The sequence below is a fragment of the Bufo gargarizans genome, chromosome 8 (genome assembly GCF_014858855.1).
Source record: "Bufo gargarizans isolate SCDJY-AF-19 chromosome 8, ASM1485885v1, whole genome shotgun sequence".
Lineage (NCBI taxonomy): Eukaryota > Metazoa > Chordata > Amphibia > Anura > Bufonidae > Bufo > Bufo gargarizans.
The window spans coordinates 37126691-37149611 of NC_058087.1; the positions used below are offsets into that span (position 1 = coordinate 37126691).

The window sequence follows — 22921 nt, forward strand, 5'->3', positions numbered from 1 at the left end:
TTTTCTCAGCAATGCGGGCACATATGAACATGGGACCAACACAGATGCCTTCAGCTGCCAAGTGCACATGTAACAGGTCAGCCAGTGTCATAGGTACAAATCTGCTGACAGATGCCCTTTCATCAGGGCCGTTTCTACAGCCGGGCGAGGGTGCGACGGCACGGGGTGCATCATTTAGGACAGAAGAGGGGGGGGGTGCCGTCAGCAGGGCCCAGCGCCGGAGGGGGGCCCTTTCTGTCCGGAGGCAGCAGGAGTGGAGAGGAGCGCTTCCATTGTGGAATCGCTGATCTCCATATTCATCTGTATCGCCGTCCTCAGGACACCGATACAGATGAACAGGTGCGGAGGAGCAGGGAAGAGGCCTCTCCCTTGCCCGTTCCTCTGATAGGCTAAAGGCCTAGTACCTGTAGCCTATCAGAGGCCGGTGCAGGCGGTACAATGACGTCATTGCGCCGCCTGAGCCGTACAGAGTGGGACACAGGCCGGAAGAGGCCTGCATCGCATCACTGACAGCAGCATAAGGTAAGTATATGTGTTTATTGTTTTTATTATTTAGAGTATACTGTGGCAAGAAGAGGAGTGGGGGCCCTATATACTGGCACAATATGGAGGGGTACTATGGAGAAGAGGGGAAGCACTATGGGGGCCACTATGGAGAAGAGGGGAAGCACTATGGGGGCCCTATATACTGACACAATATGGGGGGCATTATGGAGAAGAGGAGAAGCACTATGGGGGCCCTATATACTGGTACAATATGGGGGGGCACTATGGAGAGAAGGGGAAGCACTATGGGGGCCCTATATACTGGCACATTATGAGGGGAACTATGGAGAAGAGGGGAAGGAGCACTATGGGGGCATCTACTGGGGGCCCTATGTACTGGCATGCATTATTAGGCTCTATGGAGAAGTGGGGCGGGAAGGATCACTATGGGGGCATCTACTGGGGGCCCTATATACTAGCACTCATTATGGGGGGCTCTATGGAGAAGTGGGGGGTAAAGGAGCACTATAGGGGCATTTACTGTGGGCCCTATTTACTGGCACGCATAATGAGGGGGGCACTATGGGGGCATCATATAGGGGCATTTAATACTGGCACCCTATTTTGGGGAAGGGGGGAGAGAAGCATTATGGGGGCATCTACAGTACAGACCAAAAGTTTGGACACACCTTCTCATTCAAAGAGTTTTCTTTATTTTCATGACTATGAAAATTGTAGATTCACACTGAAGGCATCAAAACTATGAATTAACACATGTGGAATTATATACATAACAAAAAAGTGTGAAACAACTGAAAATATGTCATATTCTAGGTTCTTCAAAGTAGCCACCTTTTGCTTTGATTACTGCTTTGCACACTCTTGGCATTCTCTTGATGAGCTTCAAGAGGTAGTCACCTGAAATGGTTTTCACTTCACAGGTGTGCCCTGTCAGGTTTAATAAGTGGGATTTCTTGCCTTATAAATGGGGTTGGGACCATCAGTTGCGTTGTGGAGAAGTCAGGTGGATACACAGCTGATAGTCCTACTGAATAGACTGTTAGAATTTGTATTATGTCAAGAAAAAAGTAGCTAAGTAAAGAAAAACGAGTGGCCATCATTACTTTAAGAAAGGAAGGTCAGTCAGTCCGAAAAATTGGGAAAACTTTGAAAGTGTCCCCAAGTGCAGTCACAAAAACCATCAAGCGCTACAAAGAAACTGGCTCACATGCGGACCGCCCCAGGAAAGGAAGACCAAGAGTCACCTCTGCTGCGGAGGATAAGTTCATCCGAGTCACCAGCCTCAGAAATCGCAGGTTAACAGCAGCTCAGATTAGAGACCAGGTCAATGCCACACAGAGTTCTAGCAGCAGACACATCTCTAGAACAACTGTTAAGAGGAGACTGTGTGAATCAGGCCTTCATGGTTAGAATATCTGCTAGGAAACCACTGCTAAGGACAGGCAACAAGCAGAAGAGACTTGTTTGGGCTAAAGAACACAAGGAATGGACATTAGACCAGTGGAAATCTGTGCTTTGGTCTGATGAGTCCAAATTTGAGAACTTTGGTTCCAGCCACCGTGTCTTTGTGCGACGCAGAAAAGGTGAACGGATGGACTCTACATGCCTGGTTCCCACCGTGAAGCATGGAGGAGGAGGTGTGATGGTGTGGGGGTGCTTTGCTGGTGACACTGTTGGGGATTTATTCAAAATTGAAGGCATACTGAACCAGCATGGCTACCACAGCATCTTGCAGCGGCATGCTATTCCATCCGGTTTGCGTTTAGTTGGACCATCATTTATTTTTCAACAGGACAATGACCCCAAACACACCTCCAGGCTGTGTAAGGGCTATTTGACCATGAAGGAGAGTGATGGGGTGCTGCGCCAGATGACTTGGCCTCCACAGTCACCGGACCTGAACCCAATCGAGATGGTTTGGGGTGAGCTGGACCGCAGAGTGAAGGCCAAAGGGCCAACAAGTGCTAAGCATCTCTGGGAACTCCTTCAAGACTGTTGGAAGACCATTTCAGGTGACTACCTCTTGAAGCTCATTCAGAGAATGCCAAGAGTGTGCCAAGCAGTAATCAAAGCAAAAGATGGCTACTTTGAAGAACCTAGAATATGACATATTTTCAGTTGTTTCACACTTTTTTGTTATGTATATAATTCCACATGTGTTAATTCATAGTTTTGATGCCTTCAGTGTGATTCTACAATTTTCATAGTCATGAAAATAAAGAAAACTCTTTGAATGAGAAGGTGTGTCCAAACTTTTGGTCTGTACTGTATGTGGAGCAGTCTATAGGAGCACTTTATACTGGCACATTATGGAGGACATTATGGGGACAGGAAGGAGCATTATGGGGCATCTTCTGGGGGCACTATATAGGAGTATTTTATACTGGCACAAATTTTAGGGCTACTATGGGCACCTAAGCTCAACTGGGGTCCACAAAGTTTTTTTTTCTAGTGGCACACAGTACGGGTCATTGAAGCACATGAGGGCACTCTGGGGACATTGACTCTACTGGGGGCACTAAGGGATGTTTTTTTTTTTTTTTTTTTTTACTGACACACAACGGGGCATTTTTTTGTACTGGCGCACAGTATAAGGGGGCGTTTTTCTACTGTCACACATTATAAAGAGAATTATTACTACCAGGGGCATTATGTGGGCTTTTTTTTTACAACTGGGGGACTATGGAAGCATTATTACCATACTTATGGGACATAATTACTGTTGGGGGCACTGTAGGAGCACTATTACTACTAAGGGCACTCTGGCACAGTATCAGCTTAGCACAGTTATTTTTGGGGGACATTAGGGTTACACTATTAGTGTCAGGGTCACTATTTGCTGGGTGCAGTTATTTTTTAGAGCATTGTGTCCCAATAATTATTGAAGGGGGCGCTATCTGCGTGTAACTAGTATTTTCAGGGTGTTTATCAGTTTATGCAGTATAGGTTTTGGGGGTGCATGATGGGGTGTTGAGAAGGTGGGAGGATGATGGAAAAGTAGGAAACTAAGATGTCTGTCAAACTCTGCAGAGAGAAGAGATGGCTGAAAGAAATAATCATGGCGGTCTGGTCTGAAACGAGAAGATGAGGACAGAGAACACGTACATCAAAGGAGACGTCACTGGATGGAAGAGGTATGTGGCGCTGTATTAGGCTACTTTCACAACTGCGTCAGTGATTCTAGCAGGCTGTTCCAGCAGAGAACAGCCTGCCGGAATTCACTGGATCCGGCACTGCAGACTGAATGCCCGCCGCCCCCATCAACTACAATGGAGTGCGGCAGAGATCCGGCCACAATCTGGGGAGGGTGGGGGGTGCTTTTTTGATGTTCACCCTGTTGGTAAATTTCCCTAGAAACTGCCCTGCCTTTGATCAAGACTCAGTTTTTAATTTTAGATTTTAGAATACCATCAATGGACAGAGAGCAACAAGGAGCTGCCCCCTTTATGGATGACACTCCATCATTCTGTCCTACAATGAGCAAACGTAGAAGCTTTTAGAAATGTTCTATTCCTCTTTGACGCCTCCGTCCCACCAGTCCCCGAGCTAGTCTGATGAACAGACCGCAGAAAACAGTAGTGCATAAGAAGCCATAATTAATAGATCCCAGTCATGTAGGAGAATTATAGCAAAGTGGGAGAGCTGGAGATAACACAAGTGTACAGTAAAAGATTAGAGCAGTAAGTGCTGGCAGAAGGATGTTAAGCCTTGAATGAGAGGAGTGGAATTTTACAATTAACGCACGTGTGAATAGAAAGTTGGCAGCAAAGAATATATATAAGAGGTAATGAAAACCTGTAACTGTAACAATGATATTCTGAATCAATTGTAATAACATAAGGGATCGTTCCTATTTAAATCCTCACCTAAGACACAATGAGCTACAGCTTGTCCAGAATCTGGGGTTCGTTGCCTACACCATATTGTTCTTACATTCTACTTAAATGAAATTTTCAACATCTGCAAAACTGATCTCCTTGTAAGAATTTTTGGTTTCTTGCAGCCAACACAAATATCTAAGAGAGACAAATCGCACAATGCTGCCATTGTGAAGCGTGGGGAAGGTGAATGGAAAAGGTAGCACAATACACGTATTTTCTTTCAAACACTTAAAGGGGAAAAGCACCTTAAAACGTTAGCTTGAATTACCTGTTAAAGTTCTCCAGTGAATGGTTGCAGAGAATATTTTTGTCTTGGTTCTAAGCCAGGATTCCATACATTCCAGCGCTTGAAAATCTGAATGGTTTTATGCCTTCTGACATTATGCTGTACGGCTGTATTATGGGAGAAGTGGTCTCATGCCATCACTGTGGCATGAGGAATTTAAAAAGATGGACCTTTTTACAAGGGTTTCTAATTATCTAAGAGTAGGACAGAGGCAGGCACATGTGGGCTGCAGAGGATGCACAATATATTCTATTCTTTTTCAGATGCTCCATTGCCTCCATAAGTGATAGCAGCCTCCGTACTGCAGAAATTGTCTAGTTGTGAGATGCTGTCTTTACTTTATTAAAATGGCTGGTGTTTGATCTGTAATTTGCACGTCCACCTACTGAGGTGGTCGTACATACTCCGTTCCATTCTTTAACTGTCACCAGCCATATCTACTGTTAGAAGCAGTGACAGTTACAAGGAGGGAGCTTCAGCAGAATGGACATGCCTCTTGAAAATGGACATGTCCCCCTGACTTATGACAGGGAGAGCTGCAGCAGACAGGACATGCCTCCTGAGAAAAGACACTCCCCTGAGCTACCAGCTTGAAATAAATCTAGCAGAGAAATTCGAGCAGTGAAGGAGGGAAGCTCTGAATCCATGTGATGTCCACAGCTCGTTCTAGTTTTGCTAGAAAGAGATTGTCATGTACTATATGATGGCATAACCCCTTTAATAATAGCTTTACTCCACAACTGTACTTACCATGATGCCAAATTTCAGGATGCCCATGAAAGTAAGAACCAATTCCGTGACCAATAAACTGAGGACAGACTGTGAAATTGTTCTCTTCGGCAATCTGGCTATAAAGACAATAAATAAATAAAAAATCAACATATGAGTTCTGCATTGTAGAGTTGTCACAGGGTAGAAGTCTCACACACTGCCGTGGAAATACATTTTTATGATTTCTTTAGCCTCTTTTCAAAACCTATTCCCTGCTTGTTACATAAGAGTAATAATTCCTACTTTTGAAACCATCTGTGATCTTTACTAAGCTAAGAATCCTTTTGAATGGGCCAACGATCTGGAGTGAAAAATGTTTGTTCCCAATCATTGCCCCATGTAAATAGGCCAACAAATAGGTAAACTTGACAATGGAGTAACAGCATGTTTCGTATGACACCAAAAATTCATGTTTGTCATCAGCACATTGCATAATATCAGTCATTGGTCCCCTATTCAGTATGCAGTGGGCCATGTACAAACAAGCACCTTTCGACTTGGATATCATTGATTAGCACTCATGTGGGGCTGAAATTGCAAAGTGTAACCTCACAGACGTGCTGTCATTTCTGGGCTAGAAGTCAGTACTTTTACAGTACTGACAGGGAGAACCTCGCAGTGATGAGATGAGTCAGATGAAATTTGTGCCCCCCCCCCTCTCCTCCTGCCCATGACTGTCAGATTTATTTCCTAAACATAACATGAAAGAAACCTGCCACTCATGGGCAGGAGGCAGGGGAGGGTGGGGTCACGAGTCTCATCAGACTCATCTCTCTCACAGCGCACGCCAGTGCTGTGAGAGAGATGAGTCAGATGAGATTAGTGGCCCATCCCCCCGCCTCCGGACTATGACTGGCAAGTTTCTTTCCTATGTGTAACATAAAAGAAAGCTGATGGGCAGAAAGTGGGAAAGGGCAGAGCCACGAGTCTCTTCAGACTTGTATAACACACAGAGCAGGCTAGCGTTGCGATGTTCACCCTGTCAGTACTGTAAAAGTAATAAAATACCAGCCCAGAAGTAATGGTGCGGTGAAATCAGCAGATATGTCACTATATCATGCTGCCCTTAGCAATTTGTGCCAAAAAACTGACATGAATGCTTTTTACTACATTTATTATGTGCTTTAGACTAATTTTGCAGCAAGGTGAGCCAATGTGCGTCCAACTTTTGGTGTTAAACTCTGGTGCAAAATAAGCCAATAGGTGGTGTAAAGTTAGACAAAAGTGTCTATCCAGGCACCAAGTCTGTAATTTAGCCTCGGCCACTGTGATAACTTTGGTGGACCTTCAGGCTGCCTATCACATCTACATTTTAGACATTATTAGTTACTCCGACCTGTAATTTTATTATTGGGCTCAATGTATAAATCTTATGCAGTATGCTCTTATACTTTGCCTAGAGGTGACAGAGGGTAGCAGTTTGTGGAATATACTTCATAATGTTCAGTAAGTACAATGCAAGGAAATCTTAAGACGTGTAACCAGACAGGGGAACCCATAGCCACATGCGTGAATAGCAGCGCAATATGTAGAATATTTGCAGTGTCTCTTTTTGCATACTATATAAATCATTGCTGCATTTGTGGATTTTATTGGTATGGTTCTGGTTCTGCTGCTGCCATAAGGCACATTCATATTATTGTCACTGTCAGCTTTATCAGAGATGTCAACATATATTTCCTGTTCCATATACATCTGCAACATACTGTATTTCGCAAGTGCAGTACAGACAATGTCATCACTTGCATCCGTCCCTGCCTACAATAGGACTGATTTGGACAAATTCATTTGCAGCGTCAAAGGAGTTGATTGCTCGAAGGAAACCCATGCAAACAGAGGGAGAATATGCAGGCTCCATGCAGATGTCTCCCTTGGCCCACCAAGAGGCGCAAAATTTATTACACAGCATGCATCACTGTGATAAATGTGATTCGGGTTCTACCTATCTGGTCTGCTTTTATACATACAGCTTTTATAGTGGATATGTCATATAGGTGCGGCCGCAGGGGCGTAGCTATCGGCTCATGGGCCCTGGTGCAAGAGTTCAGCTTGGGCCCCCCTTCCCTCAGTGCATTGTGTGTCTTCTTATGTGGCACAAGGGTCTTTGGGCCCCCTCAGGCTCCTGGGCCCGGTAGCGACTGCTACCTCTGCACCCACTATAGCTACACCCATGGGTGCGGGTCCTACCTGTCTGAGGTAGTGCCTGTGGGGGTTTCTCCATTCACTTCAATAGCTGAGCAGTCAGACTAGGCTATTTTCAAAAGTGCTATTGAAGTGAATAGAGAGACACATATGTGTGGCCACCTCTTCATACTTGGCCAAGCATGATGGGGACCCAATTCTAGAAATAAGAGCAGGCCCATAGATAGGACTTGCACCTATATAACATTTATGGTGTATCCTGTGGATACATCATAAATATCCCAGTGATCAACACCACTGCCCTGCTGTGCTGGGGTCCTAGGGTCAAATCCAAACAAGGACAACATCTGCATGGAGTTTGTATGTTCTCCCCGTGTTTGTGTGGGTTTCCTCCGGGTTCTCCGGTTTCCTTCCACACTCCAAAGACATCCTGATAGGGAACTTAGATTGTGAGCTCCACTGGGGACAGCAAGTGATATCAATGTCTGTATGTCAGTGCTATATAAGTAATATAAATAATACATTTAACACACCATTATTATTTCTCGCTCATCGTTTTCATTCATTGAAAGGTAAGAAAAGATCTTGAAGATAGTTTGTGCTTCAGTTGCAGTCTAAGTTCAAAAGTTAAAGAACTTTTCTTGGACTTAGGATATTTTGAATGTGTTCACTGACTGAATGAGGGGGGACTAAGATACTAAATCACTGACTGGAGGAACGTTGTGACAGAAGATAAAATCAACCTTTATTGAAAACTATATTAAAATAATAGACGGGAGGAAAAAAACTCTACCTAAAAATGAAACCCTCATAGTTGATAAACATCTCCCCACACGGTTCTGGTCGACTGATCATGACATGACACACTGATTCACTGTAGTGCTTGTAAATCAGTGTGTACAGTCGCTATCGTGTGGGCACGAATCAACTATGCACACCACGAGAGTGTGCCTAATGAGCAGGGAGTGCGGTAGCCAGGTGTAAGATACAAGGCTAATATTTCCCCTAGCAGTGTGCAGGGACGACCACTATAGTACCTGCTCTTATGATATCACACAAACTCAAAAGTGGTGAGTACGACTTTTGCGCCATTATTGCAAATACCAGGCAAATAGGCTGGCAAAATAAGGGTGCGCCAAACTAATTACTCTGGATAGCATGTAGCAGTTGATAAACATCTGCCCACACCTGTAGCTGACTGACAATAAAGCAAACCACGCGTCCACCATGTAACCAGTGGGCGTATGTACCCAATCACTGCGGTGTGAGCACAAATCAACTATACAATATAACTCTCTCTATATACAACTTGCCCCCACTAACTGCTCTTCAGGAGCAACATAAACGGGGTATAGACAAAACAACACAGATGCCGACCGCCTCGCCTCCTGAGGCGGCAGCAACAGCGCTAGAATGGCTGTATGCGGCTGCCAAAGCGCATGGGTTATAAGGAGGTGGTCCCTCCCCTCCTAGGGATCGAGCCCTTAGACCGGCCAATGACTAGGCAGGGGGCGAGGCTAAGCCACAGTTCAGTCCCGCCTCTCCCGCCGGCCCACCCGATGGGGCGATCACACCGTGAGTGTTAAAACACTCCTCAATATTTGTAGGGACCAAAGGGCGGTGACTATTTGACATAATATTGCAGCATGGCATCAAGGGAGGATGGTAAATAGTTTGGTACAATAGTTAATGGTGATATATCAAATGTAATGATATGGAGCACAACGATACAACGATGGTACCTGCCTCTAAGGTCAACAATGTGGAAACAGTGTGTATACATGTACTTAGCTGATGAGATAGTATCATATTATTAGGTCATGCAGACAAAGATCAATAAGGGGGAAGAGAACAATTGAAGGCCCAATCCTAATCAGGCACCTAAATGAAGCAAACGAACAAGATCTGCTCATTCAGGTCCTGCGGTTGGACCGTGCGCAGTCTGAATATGGACTGAGCCTTCTTTTGTAGCAGCCTTTTATCAACGTCTCCCCCTCTCGGGGACCTCCTAACTACTTCTACCCCTTGGAATTTAATCACATCCACATTGTTGTTATGTATGATGGACACATACCATGCATTTGGGGTATCAGCACCTTTGCAGATGTCATTGAGGTGTTCCCCAATTTTTCTGAGAAATTCGCGGAAGCTTTTACCCACATATTGTTTGCCACATGTACATGTGGCCAGGTACACCACTCCCTTTGCACAAAGGATCTAATTGTGAAGGTTTTTGTTCATGTGACAGTGCTGGTAAATTCATTACCCACGTGGATGGCACCGCACACCACACAACCCCCACAACGAAATGTACCTTTAAGGTGGGACCTCAACCATGTGGTAGTCGCAGGAGGTTGCATAAAGGTGTGAACCAGACGATAAGTAATTGCCGGTCTATCACCAATGAGATGTCCTACATCCGGGTCGGATTTCAAGATGCCCGAAAACCGTGTGAGAACCACTTTCACCGTTTTTTGATGCACCTTATCATAAGTCGCAATAATGCGAATCTGTTCATTGTCAGATGACCCGGATTTGGTACTAGCAGTGTGTTGCGATGTATCGCTAGGGAATGCTGGTATGTCCTAGCTAGTACAGGCTGCAGGTACCCCCTGCTCCTGATCCTATTCTGTAGATCTTTAGAGGCCGTACAAAAATCTGTCACCCTGGAGCAATTACGGTGTAGCCTAAGGTATTGTCTTTTGGGGATACTTTTTTTTAGGGACGTAGGGTGGCAACTGTCCCACCGCAACAAACTGTTGGTAGCAGTCTCCTTGCGGAATTACCGAGTCCCCACATTGCCTTCTTGATCTTTAAAATGGTTAAATCCAAGAAGGTAATCTGATGCTCATGAATTTCGGACGTAAAAAACAATCCCAATTCATTTTTGTTAAGGTCTTGCACAAAGTTTCTGAAATCAAATTTACTCCCTGACCACAAGATGAGGACATCATCGATATAACGCAACCATAGACTGATGTGGTCAGTCCATTTATTGTCGTCCTCCGCAAACACAACCTCCCGCTCCCACCAGCCCAGGTAGAGGTTGGCAAAAGTAGGTGCACAAGGGCTACCCATTGCCAACCCCCTGAGCTGGTGGTATGTGCAGCAATCAAAGAGAAAAACGTTTTGTTCCAAAATGAAATGGAGGAGCTCCAAGATGAACTTCTTGTGCATCCAGAGATGTGTGCCCCGTTTGTTAAGGAAAGACGCCACCAACCCACACCCCTTTTCATGGGGTATGGATCTGTACAGCGTCTCTACATCGAGGCTTGCCAGCAAAGTTTGGTTATCAATTTGAACACCCTCTAATTTTTTGATGACATCCATCGAATCACGTACGTAGGGAGGAAGGGCCTATACAAATGGTTGCAAAATCCGAACTACGTACGTGCTGATGCCATGTGTGAGGCTCCATGTTCCAGAAACAATTGGTCTCCCTTTTAGAGGGGACAAACCCTTATGCACATTTAGGAGACCAAAAAAGCAGGTAGTCTGCGGGTGTCTGGGGAACAGGAATCAAAACTTGGCCTGACAGGTGTAATTTGTGACAAATAAAATGCAAGTAAGTGATGGATCTGAGTCAACCAGCACATATGGGTTAACCTTTATATAAGCCTACATTCACATTTGCGCCAGATTTTTCATTTTTCTCTTCTGGTGTAGAAACAGAAAAACAAAGAGAAAAAAAAAGGAATGCTGGCATATGCTGGACACCAATGTTGCCCGATGGACCCTATTGACTAGTAGCAGATCATTAAAATATGTAAAACTAATTAAAAATAAAATCATGTAGATACTGTATAAAAATATTTTACATCCTTCTAGGATATCCTATCTGTACCATAGGATCCCCTACAAAAAAAAAATTACCCCTTTGCTAAGAGTGATAAAACCCAGCAGCTGTCTTCAAAAGAGCAGTGAAAAGGGACAGGAGACATCAAGGTATCATAAGTGTATACAGTCCAGATGAAGAGGGCAATCTAGCCCTCGAAACGCATTGACTACCCTGCAAATAAAAGTTAATCCCTTATCCGTCTGATGATTTGGGTCTGAATCCTTCCAAGCAAGCGCCGGAGAAAGCGGTCAAAGTACGGTTTTTACCGGTTTTCCTTTCGATACCATCATTTTGTGAAGAAATATATGTTTGGTGAGGACGCCATTCAGTCAACTGAGTATTTCCGTTTAGGTTCTGCTTGGTAAAGTTTAGAATTGTCTTGGGCTCCTCGTCTTATCCATGGGATCGGTGTTGGATATCATGTATGGTTTAAATACCTGTAGGGTCATCTAATATACTTCACTAGCGGGAAGTTTTTCTTTTTTATATCATAGCATGTTACACACGGTTGATAAAGTGGAGATTTCCAAAGCAGACCCTCTACTACCTAGGTGCCATACTTTTTGTACAGGAGCCTCACTTTCTGGCTTTTATTACAGTGAATCGGAAGCTTCATAATAAATATGGGAGCTTTGGAAGGCAGAAATGTTGTCTCCATTTCTAAATGACTAAAGACGTAAAGTAGAAAATATAAGCTATTTATTTACTGTAGTGACAGTTTATAGGGGTTTTTCCATTTTCTTCCCATTTTTCTCCCATTTTTTCTACATCTCCACCACCCATTCAGCCAGCGGTACTTGTGAAGAAATCTATACTTACCTGTTCCCTGTGCGGCTCCATGGTTGCGCCACAAGCCAAGGAGGAGCAGAGAGGAGATGGGAGCGGTATTGGCTCTGGCAGCGATAGCTGTTTACACAAATCACAGTGGCAATCCTCACACTGTTGCTACCTAGGGCCAGGGCAGTGACAGGAGGGTGCAACCTTTCTTCACTGCTTGATGGTGGTTGCTGTGCTCTTGGTGTTAAGCATTTTGTCAGGGTGCATGGCAGGAGATGTAAGTGCTGTGGCCAGCGAATGATGCTGGAGTCAGTAGCCACACCAGTGTAGAAAATAAGTAATTCTCTCTTTACTAAAGTACAGAATAGGAGTAGTAGTACATCCAACAGATTCAAGGAACAGTTCCAAACAGTTTCCCCTATAGGAAAGTATGGACCTTCTATTTTTTCCTTTCCGCACTCTCTCTCTGGAATACTTTACTATAGCAATGGCTTTCTCTGTGACGCAGGCTTAGTCTTCCAAAGAGTGAGCACATGTAGCTTCTCTCTCTTTCTTAGCTAGACTAAAAACTCGCTGAACTAGGGGCAGACCGAAGTCCATCTCTTATTGTCCTAGAAGTGGACATACCCTGGTCTGGTCTCCACCGACTTCCAGTCAACTTCCACACCGATAGGGTCACATATGCCACTGCAGCTGAAGACTGGCACCAGCAGTAACCTATCCCAACGGACACATTACTGCTGGGGCATGTGACCCTGTGCCCAGTCATTGGCTGCAGCAGCGCGCATGACCCTGTTGACATACAGGAAGTCCAATGAAGACAGCCGGATAAGAAGAAAAGATTTTTCTTATAGCTCTGTATTGTGCCTTTCCCCTGTTATTCCTATTTTAAATGTATGAATAAATTGACCGCTGGGTGTTACCAGTTGCGTGTGTCCCTGCATGCAACACAGGTACGGCTCCAAACAGCACTATAAGAAAAGATGCTCCATAATTGTTATTACATGGGCAATTCAAGCATTTGGTAACACAGACATATCAGAAGTGGTGATAGGTCCTCTTTAAAGATATTACATTTTTGGGGATTTATTTGCTGGGTGATGGGATTCTGTTGAATGGATTGGCAGACATGAGACATGGAAGAACAAGGAGAGAGTTGGATTACCTGGTAGCAGAAGAATGTTAAGAAGGATGTTATAGTAGTCTAGGTAGGACATTATTAGGGTATGTACACTCATTTTGGTTGACTCAAGGTTGAGTGAGGTAAGAGCAGATTAGCAAAATGATGTTCAGCTGAAGACCATGGCTGAATTGAAGGCTATCCTAAGGCAGAGGATTTCTGATTCAGCACTTTACTAAAATTACAAGTTTATTATAGTTTATATAGTTGTATAGTTACTATATAAACTATACTTTAAAGTTTATTAAGTTTATTATAGTTTAACTTTTATTAAAGTTTAACTTTGTTATATGTGTTATCTTGTAATGTTAGTGAAGTGTTGAATCGCATGGATTTTGGATTTAGGAACCAGCTCTGCAGTTTTGTGCACCGCAGCTAAAAGTTCATGGTATTGAGTGAGATGATTTTTGAAACTTGGGGAGGTATGGAGCTGTTTATTGTTCTGTTCGGGGGATTGAGTTGTCCATATTGACTTCTAGGAAGCAGGAGGAGAAAACAGAGATGCTGACAGACACTCTGGAAACCTTGAAATCAAGGAGCTAATATCAAGGCCAGAGAGGTACATTTGGATGTCACTGTCACAAAAATGCTGCCACAAACATGCTAATGGTAAAGCTGGAGAAGAGGAGGGGATGGAACAGAACTGGAAAGAAGGTCAAAGAAAAGTCAGATTCAGAATCAAAAGCAAGTAAGGATGTCAGATAAGCCAAAATGATGCACAGAGAGCATTATATTGGAACACAACCACAAAGAAACACTGAAGATAGGAGGCGTAGACTCTGATGATGGTCAGAGGGAACTTGCCCATATAAACAACAGAGTCATGAATACATGAAGATGCTGGAATGGAATACCTGGGATAATGCCAGAAAAGAGGGCACTGGGGCTTGGGGAATCAGAAAGGTGAGTGGAGCTCATTACATTGCCACAGCGTGTAACAGTTACCCAACACCTGGGAAAAAAGATTCGGCTGTCAATTTCCTATAGCTTGTTTTCTATAATCAAGCATCATGTACGATCCCAGAGACATTGAGAACAATAGGGTAACCTCCAGTTTAAGGTATGTTCAATATAAAATCCATGGTCAAATGAGCCCAAGGAACACTGTGGGTGAAAATCTCACCAAGTCCATCCAGAGGAGATAAATAAGTTCTATCTTCCTGGAAGGGTGCCATATCCAAGGGGAATGAGAGCCACATGTTTCTTACATGCCGTTGGTTACACCGCTCTTCATGGACACATTTGTCTAGGTGTGTGCCAATAACTGTCATGTCTTTAGCTTGGATTATATAATTACAAGTAGAATAGTAAAGTTATATAAAGTACAGCCTAATCCCTTGTGAGTACATAATCACTGAAACATGTAATGCATTGCTAGGTAAAGTCATGCCAATATTCTGTCTTGGAGATGGAAGGAGCTCGGAAATGTCCCTTTTCTGGAGAAGACTATTTTGTGTGAAACAAATCCTGATTTACAGCGTCCAATTAAAAGCCTTCAGACCATTATAGATGTATGGAAGAATTTATAGGTACATTAAAGGCAGTTTATCAGCTGCAGGGGGTCCTGTAAAATGGTTAATGAGAATTAGGTTGGCTATATGGATACTGGATGTTTAACATACCTACTGGGTACGTGCCTGAAAATGTTGCTGGAAATGAAGAACTGGTATGATCTTATGGGATAATTTAGGAAAGATGGACTGTGGTGTCTGCTTTATATCTGATACTGTTGGAGACCAGTGACATATAGAATGGGACATAGTGATCTCATTATAATAATGTGCATAGAGTGCGCAGTATTTAACCCCTTTGAGACCAAGCCAATTTTAAATTTTGTGTTTTCCTTTTTTTCCTTCCCACCTTCTACAACTTTTTACTTTTCAGTTCACATAGCTGTATAAAAGTTTTTAGTTTTTTTTTTGAGCAACAAGAAGTATTTGTTTTTTTTTGCCATGCTTTAATTAGCAATTTCTGGTATTGAAAAATGGGAAAAACTGCCATTATTTTTTGAGATATTTTTTATGGTGTTCACTGCATGATAAATACTCAGATATTTGGATGCAGCAATACCAATTATGTTTATTTTTTTATTGCTTTTTTATAGTTTATTTTTATATGTGCAATTAGGAAATTATGATTTTGCGGATACAAAGTCAGCCCAAAGTCCAATTCACACTACGCCGTATATTCATGGCAAAGCTCCTGCACTGGAGTTCCACTCCACTCCGTAAAATTCAGTCCATTACCCAAACATGTGGAGTTCCAAGCCATATAATAAATGCTATAGATGAATAGTGACAACTCACTCGTCATTTGGTATAATCACACCTTCTTCTTTATTCTTCATGCAGATACATTTTCCCAGCAGGGATACTATAGTATAGATAGCTAATCACAGAGGAGCGGACCCTCAGCGTATACACATCTTGCGCAACGTTTCGGGACACACACCCCCTTACTCATAGTATCTATACTGTTGTATCCCTGCTGGGAAAATGTATCTGCATGAAGAATAAAGAAGCTATGATTATGCCAAATGATGAGTGAGTTGTATTGTCACTACTCATCTATAGCATTTATTGTTTGGTTCGGAACCTGCACATGTTTGGCGAACGGTGATTTGAATTTCGAAGTCTTAAAAAAATTTTTTTTATTTTGTATAAAGAAAACTTTTTTTTATTTTTTTAAATCCCCCTAGGGGACAAGCCCCCCTTTCCTATCACTTTACAGAGTCTGTATGAGAAGGCTGTACTAATCTATGACGTCAACTCCTATTCACTGCAGTTGCCATTAAGCACATGCCCCCTGCTATGCTGTCTATACAGACAGAAAGGCAGTGCGTATCTCCAACATGGCCACCTCCAAGGAAGCTTTTGAGAACAAAAAGTAATTAGCTGCAACATTAAAAACCCCCACAAACAAACATTATTCCTGCTCTACAGACGTCCCTTTAAGATTTGTCCACTTGTTATCATTGCTTACTAATGTAGTTTTTACATTTATCGACATTATGATCTTAGTCCTGAAAAATATATATTTTTATTATTTTCCCTTTGGCGTGAGTTGGTTAATTTAAAAAACATTCCAAGTATTTACATGTATTTTGGATTTGGGTTACTATTTTTATGCAAAGGATCAGAGCCATTACTCGATAGATTGTTAGTGTAGGAGCTGAGCCATAATATGCCATGCCCTTTAATGTGGTATATTTAAAACATTTGCTCATTTGCCTTCTTGGTTGGTTTTTTCATGTCTGATTAGTTTTGAAAAATATATCCTTCCAAATTTGTGGTCGCGTCTACTTCCCTCAATTACTTAAGGTTTGCTGTAATATAAATAGCTATATTATCCATGTATACACTCTATGCCCCGGCTACAGAAAATTCATTTATGGCAATTCAGTTATGCTCGCCATAGACATAGCAGCAGCGAGCGGGAAGACGGCTGATCGGCAGGGGTGCCGGGTGTCGGACCCCACGCCAATCTGATATTGATGACCTGAGGATAAGTCATCAATATTGAAAGCCCGGAGAACCTCTTTAAGACATAGATGAATTCTTAAATACACAAAAAAAACAGCAAGAATTACAATCCTGGCTACGATTCCAGTGCAAAGTAAAAGTCCAGATGGAATTATGCTGGCGATCTCCAGCCAACGGGCTGCCGTGAGATTTCAGGGTCAGGCGTGAGTACGTGTAAGACTGCCGGGCCCCATCAGGCAAAGTGGTGGGGACCCGGCTGGGAAAGAAGATGAGCGGAGCCTCGGGTGCATAGGCAACACCCTCATTGCACCAAGTGTCTCATTAGCATAAACGTTAAATGTCTATTTCTCTGGATTGGGGCACATATGAAGATGGGACCAGCAGCATTAAAATAAGCTAACAAGCACACATCTGCACATAGGGAAGGTTTGATTTCAAGGTATAGAAACATAGAATGTGTCGGCAGATAAGAACCATTTGGCCCATCTAGTCTGCCCAATATACTAAGTACTATGGATAGCCCCATGCCCTATCTTATATGAAGGATGGCCTTATGCCTATCCCATGCATGCTTAAACTCCTTCACTGTATTTGCAGCTACCACTTCTGCAGGAAGGCTATTCCATGCATCCACTACTCTCTCAGTAAAGTAATACTTCCTGATAATACTTTTAAACCTTTGCCCCTCTAATTTAAAACTATGTCCTCTTGTAGCAGTTTTTCTTCTTTTAAATATTCTCTTCTCTTTTACCTTGTTGATTCCCTTTATGTATTTAAAAGTTTCTATCATATCCCCTCTGTCTCATCTTTCTTCCAAGCTATACATGTTATGTGGTGACAGTTTCCCTTTAAAGTAACACTACTACTACGAAATATCGTAATCCCCTAAAAAATAAGTCACTGTCAGAGACTACTTAAGGTGCTGCCATACGTTCAGTTTTTTTGATTAATATTTTTTTTTCAACCGTTGTTTTAATTGAAAATTTTCAATGGTATACATTGTACAGTATTGGTAACGCAGTACCAGCATAAAAATAAAAATTAAACATGGCAAACAAGGGGAAGGGTGCAGCACCTTTCCGATACCATAATAATGAGGTAATAAGATAAGTATATATGCAGGTGTCAATTTAGCTGAGATCGCAGTATCTGAAAATGGACCAAACGTCCCATATTTTTAGGGACCCACCAAGAGTCTGATGTAAGTATTATAGTGTTTTTTCATACATATACGTGGCATTAATTCTGTGTAGTACATCTAAGAGTGACGGTATGGTTCCACTCATCCAGCTGCATGTGATGGATAGTTTTACTGCAAAAAATAGAAGTGCTAAGACGTTTCTATATTTGCTGGGGATGGTGTCCAAATCTAGATACAGCAAGGGCAAGGAAGGGGAGGGGGCCATATTTTGGCCATTAATGTCCACTGCAATCAAGAAGACTTCTCTCCAGAGTGTATCAAGCTTGGGGCAAGACCAAAGGATGTGCATTAATGTACCCCTGTTTCCACATCCCCTCCAACATAGGTTTGATGTGTTGGGGAACACGTGGCATAATCTGTCTGGGGTGTAGTACCATCTTAGTGTGGTCTTCATAATGGATTCATAATGTATGGTACATTTGAGGAGTTTGGCGGATGTGCGCAAGGCCGACACCCATTGGGCAGTTGAGAATGATTTTTTCAATTCTGACCCCCAGGAGAGAAAAGGTGAGGATATGTCAAAAGTCGCTTTTTTGCCCAGCATGACATAAATAGGTTTTAGGAGTATGTTGTTTGACCTAGGGGTCGACCACATTTCTAATATGGAGCGGTTTATATTGACAGGCATGCGTAGATCTGTTTGGGTTAAATGTCTAATTCTTAAGTATTTGTAGAAGTCTTTGGCCGATATGTTGTATTTCTCACTTACAGTTGCAAGAAAAAGTATGTGAACCCCTTAGAATGATATGGATTTCTGCACATATTGGTCATAAAATGTGATCACAACAATAGACAATCACAGACTGCATAAACTAATAACACATAAATAATTAAATGTTACCATGTTTTTATTGAACACACCATGTAAATATTCACAGTGCAGGTGGAAAAAGTATGTAAACCCTTGGATTTAAACCTCCTTTGTCAGCAAAACCAAACGTTTCCTGTAGTTGCAGATCAGACCTGCACAACGGTCAGGAGTAATTCTTGACCATTCCTCTTTACAGAACTGTTTCAGTTCAGCAATATTCTTGGGATGTCTGGTGTGAATCGCTTTCTTGAGGTCATGCCACAGCATCTCAATCTGGTTGAGGTCAGGACTCACTGGGTCACTCCAGAAGGTGTATTTTCTTCTGTTTAAGCCATTCTGTTGTTGATTTACTTCTATGCTTTGGGTCGTTGTCCCAATTGCAACAACCATCTTCTGTTGAGCTTCTGCTGGTGGACAGATGGCCTTAAGTTCTCCTGCAAAATGTCTTGATAAACTTGGGAATTCATTTTTCCTTCGATGATAGCAATCCGTCCAGGCCCTGACGCAGCAAAGCAGCCCCAAACCATGATTCCCCCACCACCATACTTCACACTTTGGATGAGGTTTTGATGTTGGTGTGCTGTGCCTCTTTTTTTCCCACACATGGTGTTTTGTGTTTCTTCCAAACAACTCAACTTTGGTTTTATCTGTCCACAGAATATTTTGCCGGTACTGCTGTGGAACATCCAGTTGCTTTTGTGCAAACTGTAAACGTGCAGCAATGTTTTTTTTGGACAGCAGTGGCTTCCTCTGTGGTATCCTCCCATGAAATCCATTCTTGTTTAGTGTTTTACGTATCGTAGATTCGCTAACAGGGTTGCTAGTATATGCCAGAGACTTTTGTAAGTCTTTAGCTGACACTCTAGGATTCTTCTTCACCTCATTGAGCAGTCTGCGCTGTGCTCTTGCAGTCATCTTTACAGGACAGCCACTCCTAGGGAGAGTAGCAGCAGTGCTGAACTTTCTCCATTTATAGACAATTTGTCTTACCGTGAACTGATGAACAGCAAGGCTTTTGGAGGTACTTTTATAACCCTTTCCAGCTTTATGCAAGTCAACAATTCTTAATCGTAGGTCTTCTGAGAGCTCTTTTGTGCGAGGCATCAGGCAATGCTTCTTGTGAAAAGCAAACCCGAACTGGTGTGAGTTTTTTATAGGGCAGGGTAGCTGCAACCAACACCTCCAATCTAATCTCATTGATTGGACTCCAGTTGGCTGACACCTCACTCCAATTAGCTCTTGGAGATGTCATTAGTCTAGGGGTTCACATACTTTTTCCACCTGCACTGAGCATGTTTACATTGTGTGTTCAATAAAAACATGGTAACATTTAATTCTTTGTGTGTTATTAGTTTAAGCAGTCTGTGATTGTCTATTGTTGTGACTTAGATGAAGATCAGATCACATTTTATGACCAATTTGTGCAGAAATCCATATCATTCCAAAGGGTTTACATACTTTTTCTTGCAACTGTATATGCTGATATGAGTATAGGTTGGACATGGTTGCTATCTGTGAGATCTTAGTAATTCCCTGTGTTGACCTCTATATTGGAGGTAAGAAGACTTATGCCGTCAAGAGGCTAGGGGTGGGGACTGCGACAAGTCAAGGCATGGAATTTTTTCCAATGCTTCAATTCTGTGTTTACCAGGTATGGGTATTGGGAAAAGGAGAAGGAGGGAAGAAGCGAGACCAGCAATAAAGACCTCAGAGATGCGGAGGACGCTTCTATTTGCACCCATTGTTTGTTGAGTTCCCCCCGCCACCAATCCTGCAACTGCTGTATCTAGGTAGCTAGAAAGTAATCGAATACATTAGGTAGGCCGATGCCCCCGTACGCTTTTTGTTTATTTAGTAAAGAGGTGTGTATTCTCGTCTTTTTGCCGATCCATGTGTAGGTGTTAATAAAACGTGTTGCCTTAGTAAAGAAGGATTTGGGCACTATAATCTGGAGAATTTGGAAAATGTATAGCAGTTTCGGTAGTACCATCATTTGAAAGGCTGCTATTCTGCCTAACCAGGAAACCTCTTTTAGGGCCATGGATCAAAGGTCAGTTCTTGAAGTATCTAGCAATGGTATGTAAGTTAGCTTTGTATAGATCTTTCGTGGTGTGTGTGAGTTTTAAGCCAAAATAGTATTTTTGGTTGGCCTGCCAGTCTAGAGAGAAATTGGCTTGGAGGTGTTGTTTCTCTGTTGTTGAGATATTCAGGGGTAGCATTTGAGATTTTGTTTCATTAAGCTTGTAAAAGGTGAGTTCTCCAAAGGATTTTATAAGTTTTATTGCAATAGCTAGTGATTTTAGCGGTTGGGTGAGGGTGAGGATTGTGTCTTCTGCGTATAGCGAAATGTGATGTGAGTGGTCGCATATAATCACCCTGGTTATATCCGGGTGAGTTCTAATGGCTTCCGCTAGTGGTTCAATTGATAGTACAAATATAATGGGAGAAAGAGGACAGCCCTGTCTCGTTCCGTTCGTGATGTGGAGTGGGTTTGATAAAGTGGAGTTGACTAATACTCGGGCAGACGGGCAGAGTACAACGCTGTGATTGCATCAAGGCCTTTTTCCTCAAGGCCCATATGTCGCAACACGGAGAAGGCGAACGACCATTTCACCCGGTCAAAAGCCTTCTCTGCATCCAATGTCACTAGCACTGCTGGAGATTTTCATCTCTCCAGGATGTCCAATATATTAACAATCCTTCTGGTGTTTTCATGGATCAGTCGGCCTTTTATAAAGCCTGTTTGATCAGGGGAGATAAGGTGTGGGACCAATTCTGCCAGGCGGTTGGCTAGGATCTTGGCGTATATTTTTACGTCTGAGAGATCGGTCTGAAGTTCTGCAGGATTTCCGGGGCTTTGCCCGGTTTGGGAATGGTAACAATAGTGGCCTCAAGCATCTCGCTCGGGAATTTCCCCTCATTCATAGCCTGTTGTAGAGTATGGATTCAATGTGGGGCTAAGGTCTCTCCGCACGTCTTATAATAAGCGTTGGAGAGACCGCCAGGACCCGGGGCTTTGTGTAGAGGTAAGGATCAGATGGTTAGTAAAACTTGTTTTTGGTTTATTAGTGCGTTTAAAATTTCTATTTGGGATGTGGATAATCTAGGGAGCTTGAGGGAGTTTAAGTATGTATCTATATCCACTTGTTTAGAGTGGCTAAAGGAGTTCCCACCCTCTAGGTTGTACGAGGCATAACAGTCCCTAAATTCATTGCCGATTTTATCAAGATCATGAATGTAGGCTCCCATAGACCGTTTTTTAAGAAAAGTCATTTTCGATTTTATAGCCCTTTGTTTAATCTTGTGTGCCAATAGTTTGCCTGCTTTGTTGTCTTGCGGGTAGTATGTAGCCTTGGTTTTCTTCAGGCCCTGTTTGTATTTGTATAGTAAGAGTTCTCTGATTTGGGTCCTAAGGGATTTCAATTAGGCAGAGCGTGTGGGGGATTGTGAGCCTCCAGTGGCGGAAAGGGTTTAAATGCCAAGAATTCTGTTTAGGGTGGTAATTATCCTGTAGCGTTAAAGTAATGGCTGCATGGTCTGACCAGGTGATTACTTTTATTGATGAGTCTATGGTAGCATGGATCAGGGGTCTACTCACGAGGAAAAGATCTATCCTCGAGTAAGAGTTGTGTACTGGGGAACAGAAGGAGAAGTCTCTCTCATTATCGTGCTGTAATCTCCATATATCATAAAGGTCTCCCGATAAGAGGAAATCACTCAACCAGGGTGTTCCTGTTTGCTGTGGAGGTGGTGTCTACTGATGGATTCGCCACTCCATTAAAATCTCCGAACCATATGGATTGGCCCGTCTTTCTCTCTCCACTCTTTTGAATAGTTTGTTGAGAAATGTAGTTTGGTGTTTATTGGGGGCGTAGACTGCTACTAGTGTGTACATGACATCTACCCTTGGGATCCGATATAGCTTTGGAGAGTTGGAAGGCTACTGTATCTTTAATTCCTAAGATAACTCCTGTTTGTTTTTTGTGGTAGTGAGAGTGGCATAAAACCGGGAAAGAGCGGTGGTGAATCCAGTGTCAATAGCCTT

General features: G+C 42.8%; 1 protein-coding gene across 1 annotated transcript in view; it reads right to left on the bottom strand.

Moving 5' to 3' along the window:
* Positions 1-22921, bottom strand: part of METAP1D (methionyl aminopeptidase type 1D, mitochondrial) — a 170131-nt gene that overhangs the window by 13982 nt on the left and 133228 nt on the right. The window contains exon 7 of the mRNA XM_044304001.1: positions 5425-5522. Coding sequence (XP_044159936.1) covers positions 5425-5522 — 98 coding nt within the window. The remainder of the gene's footprint in view (positions 1-5424; positions 5523-22921) is intronic.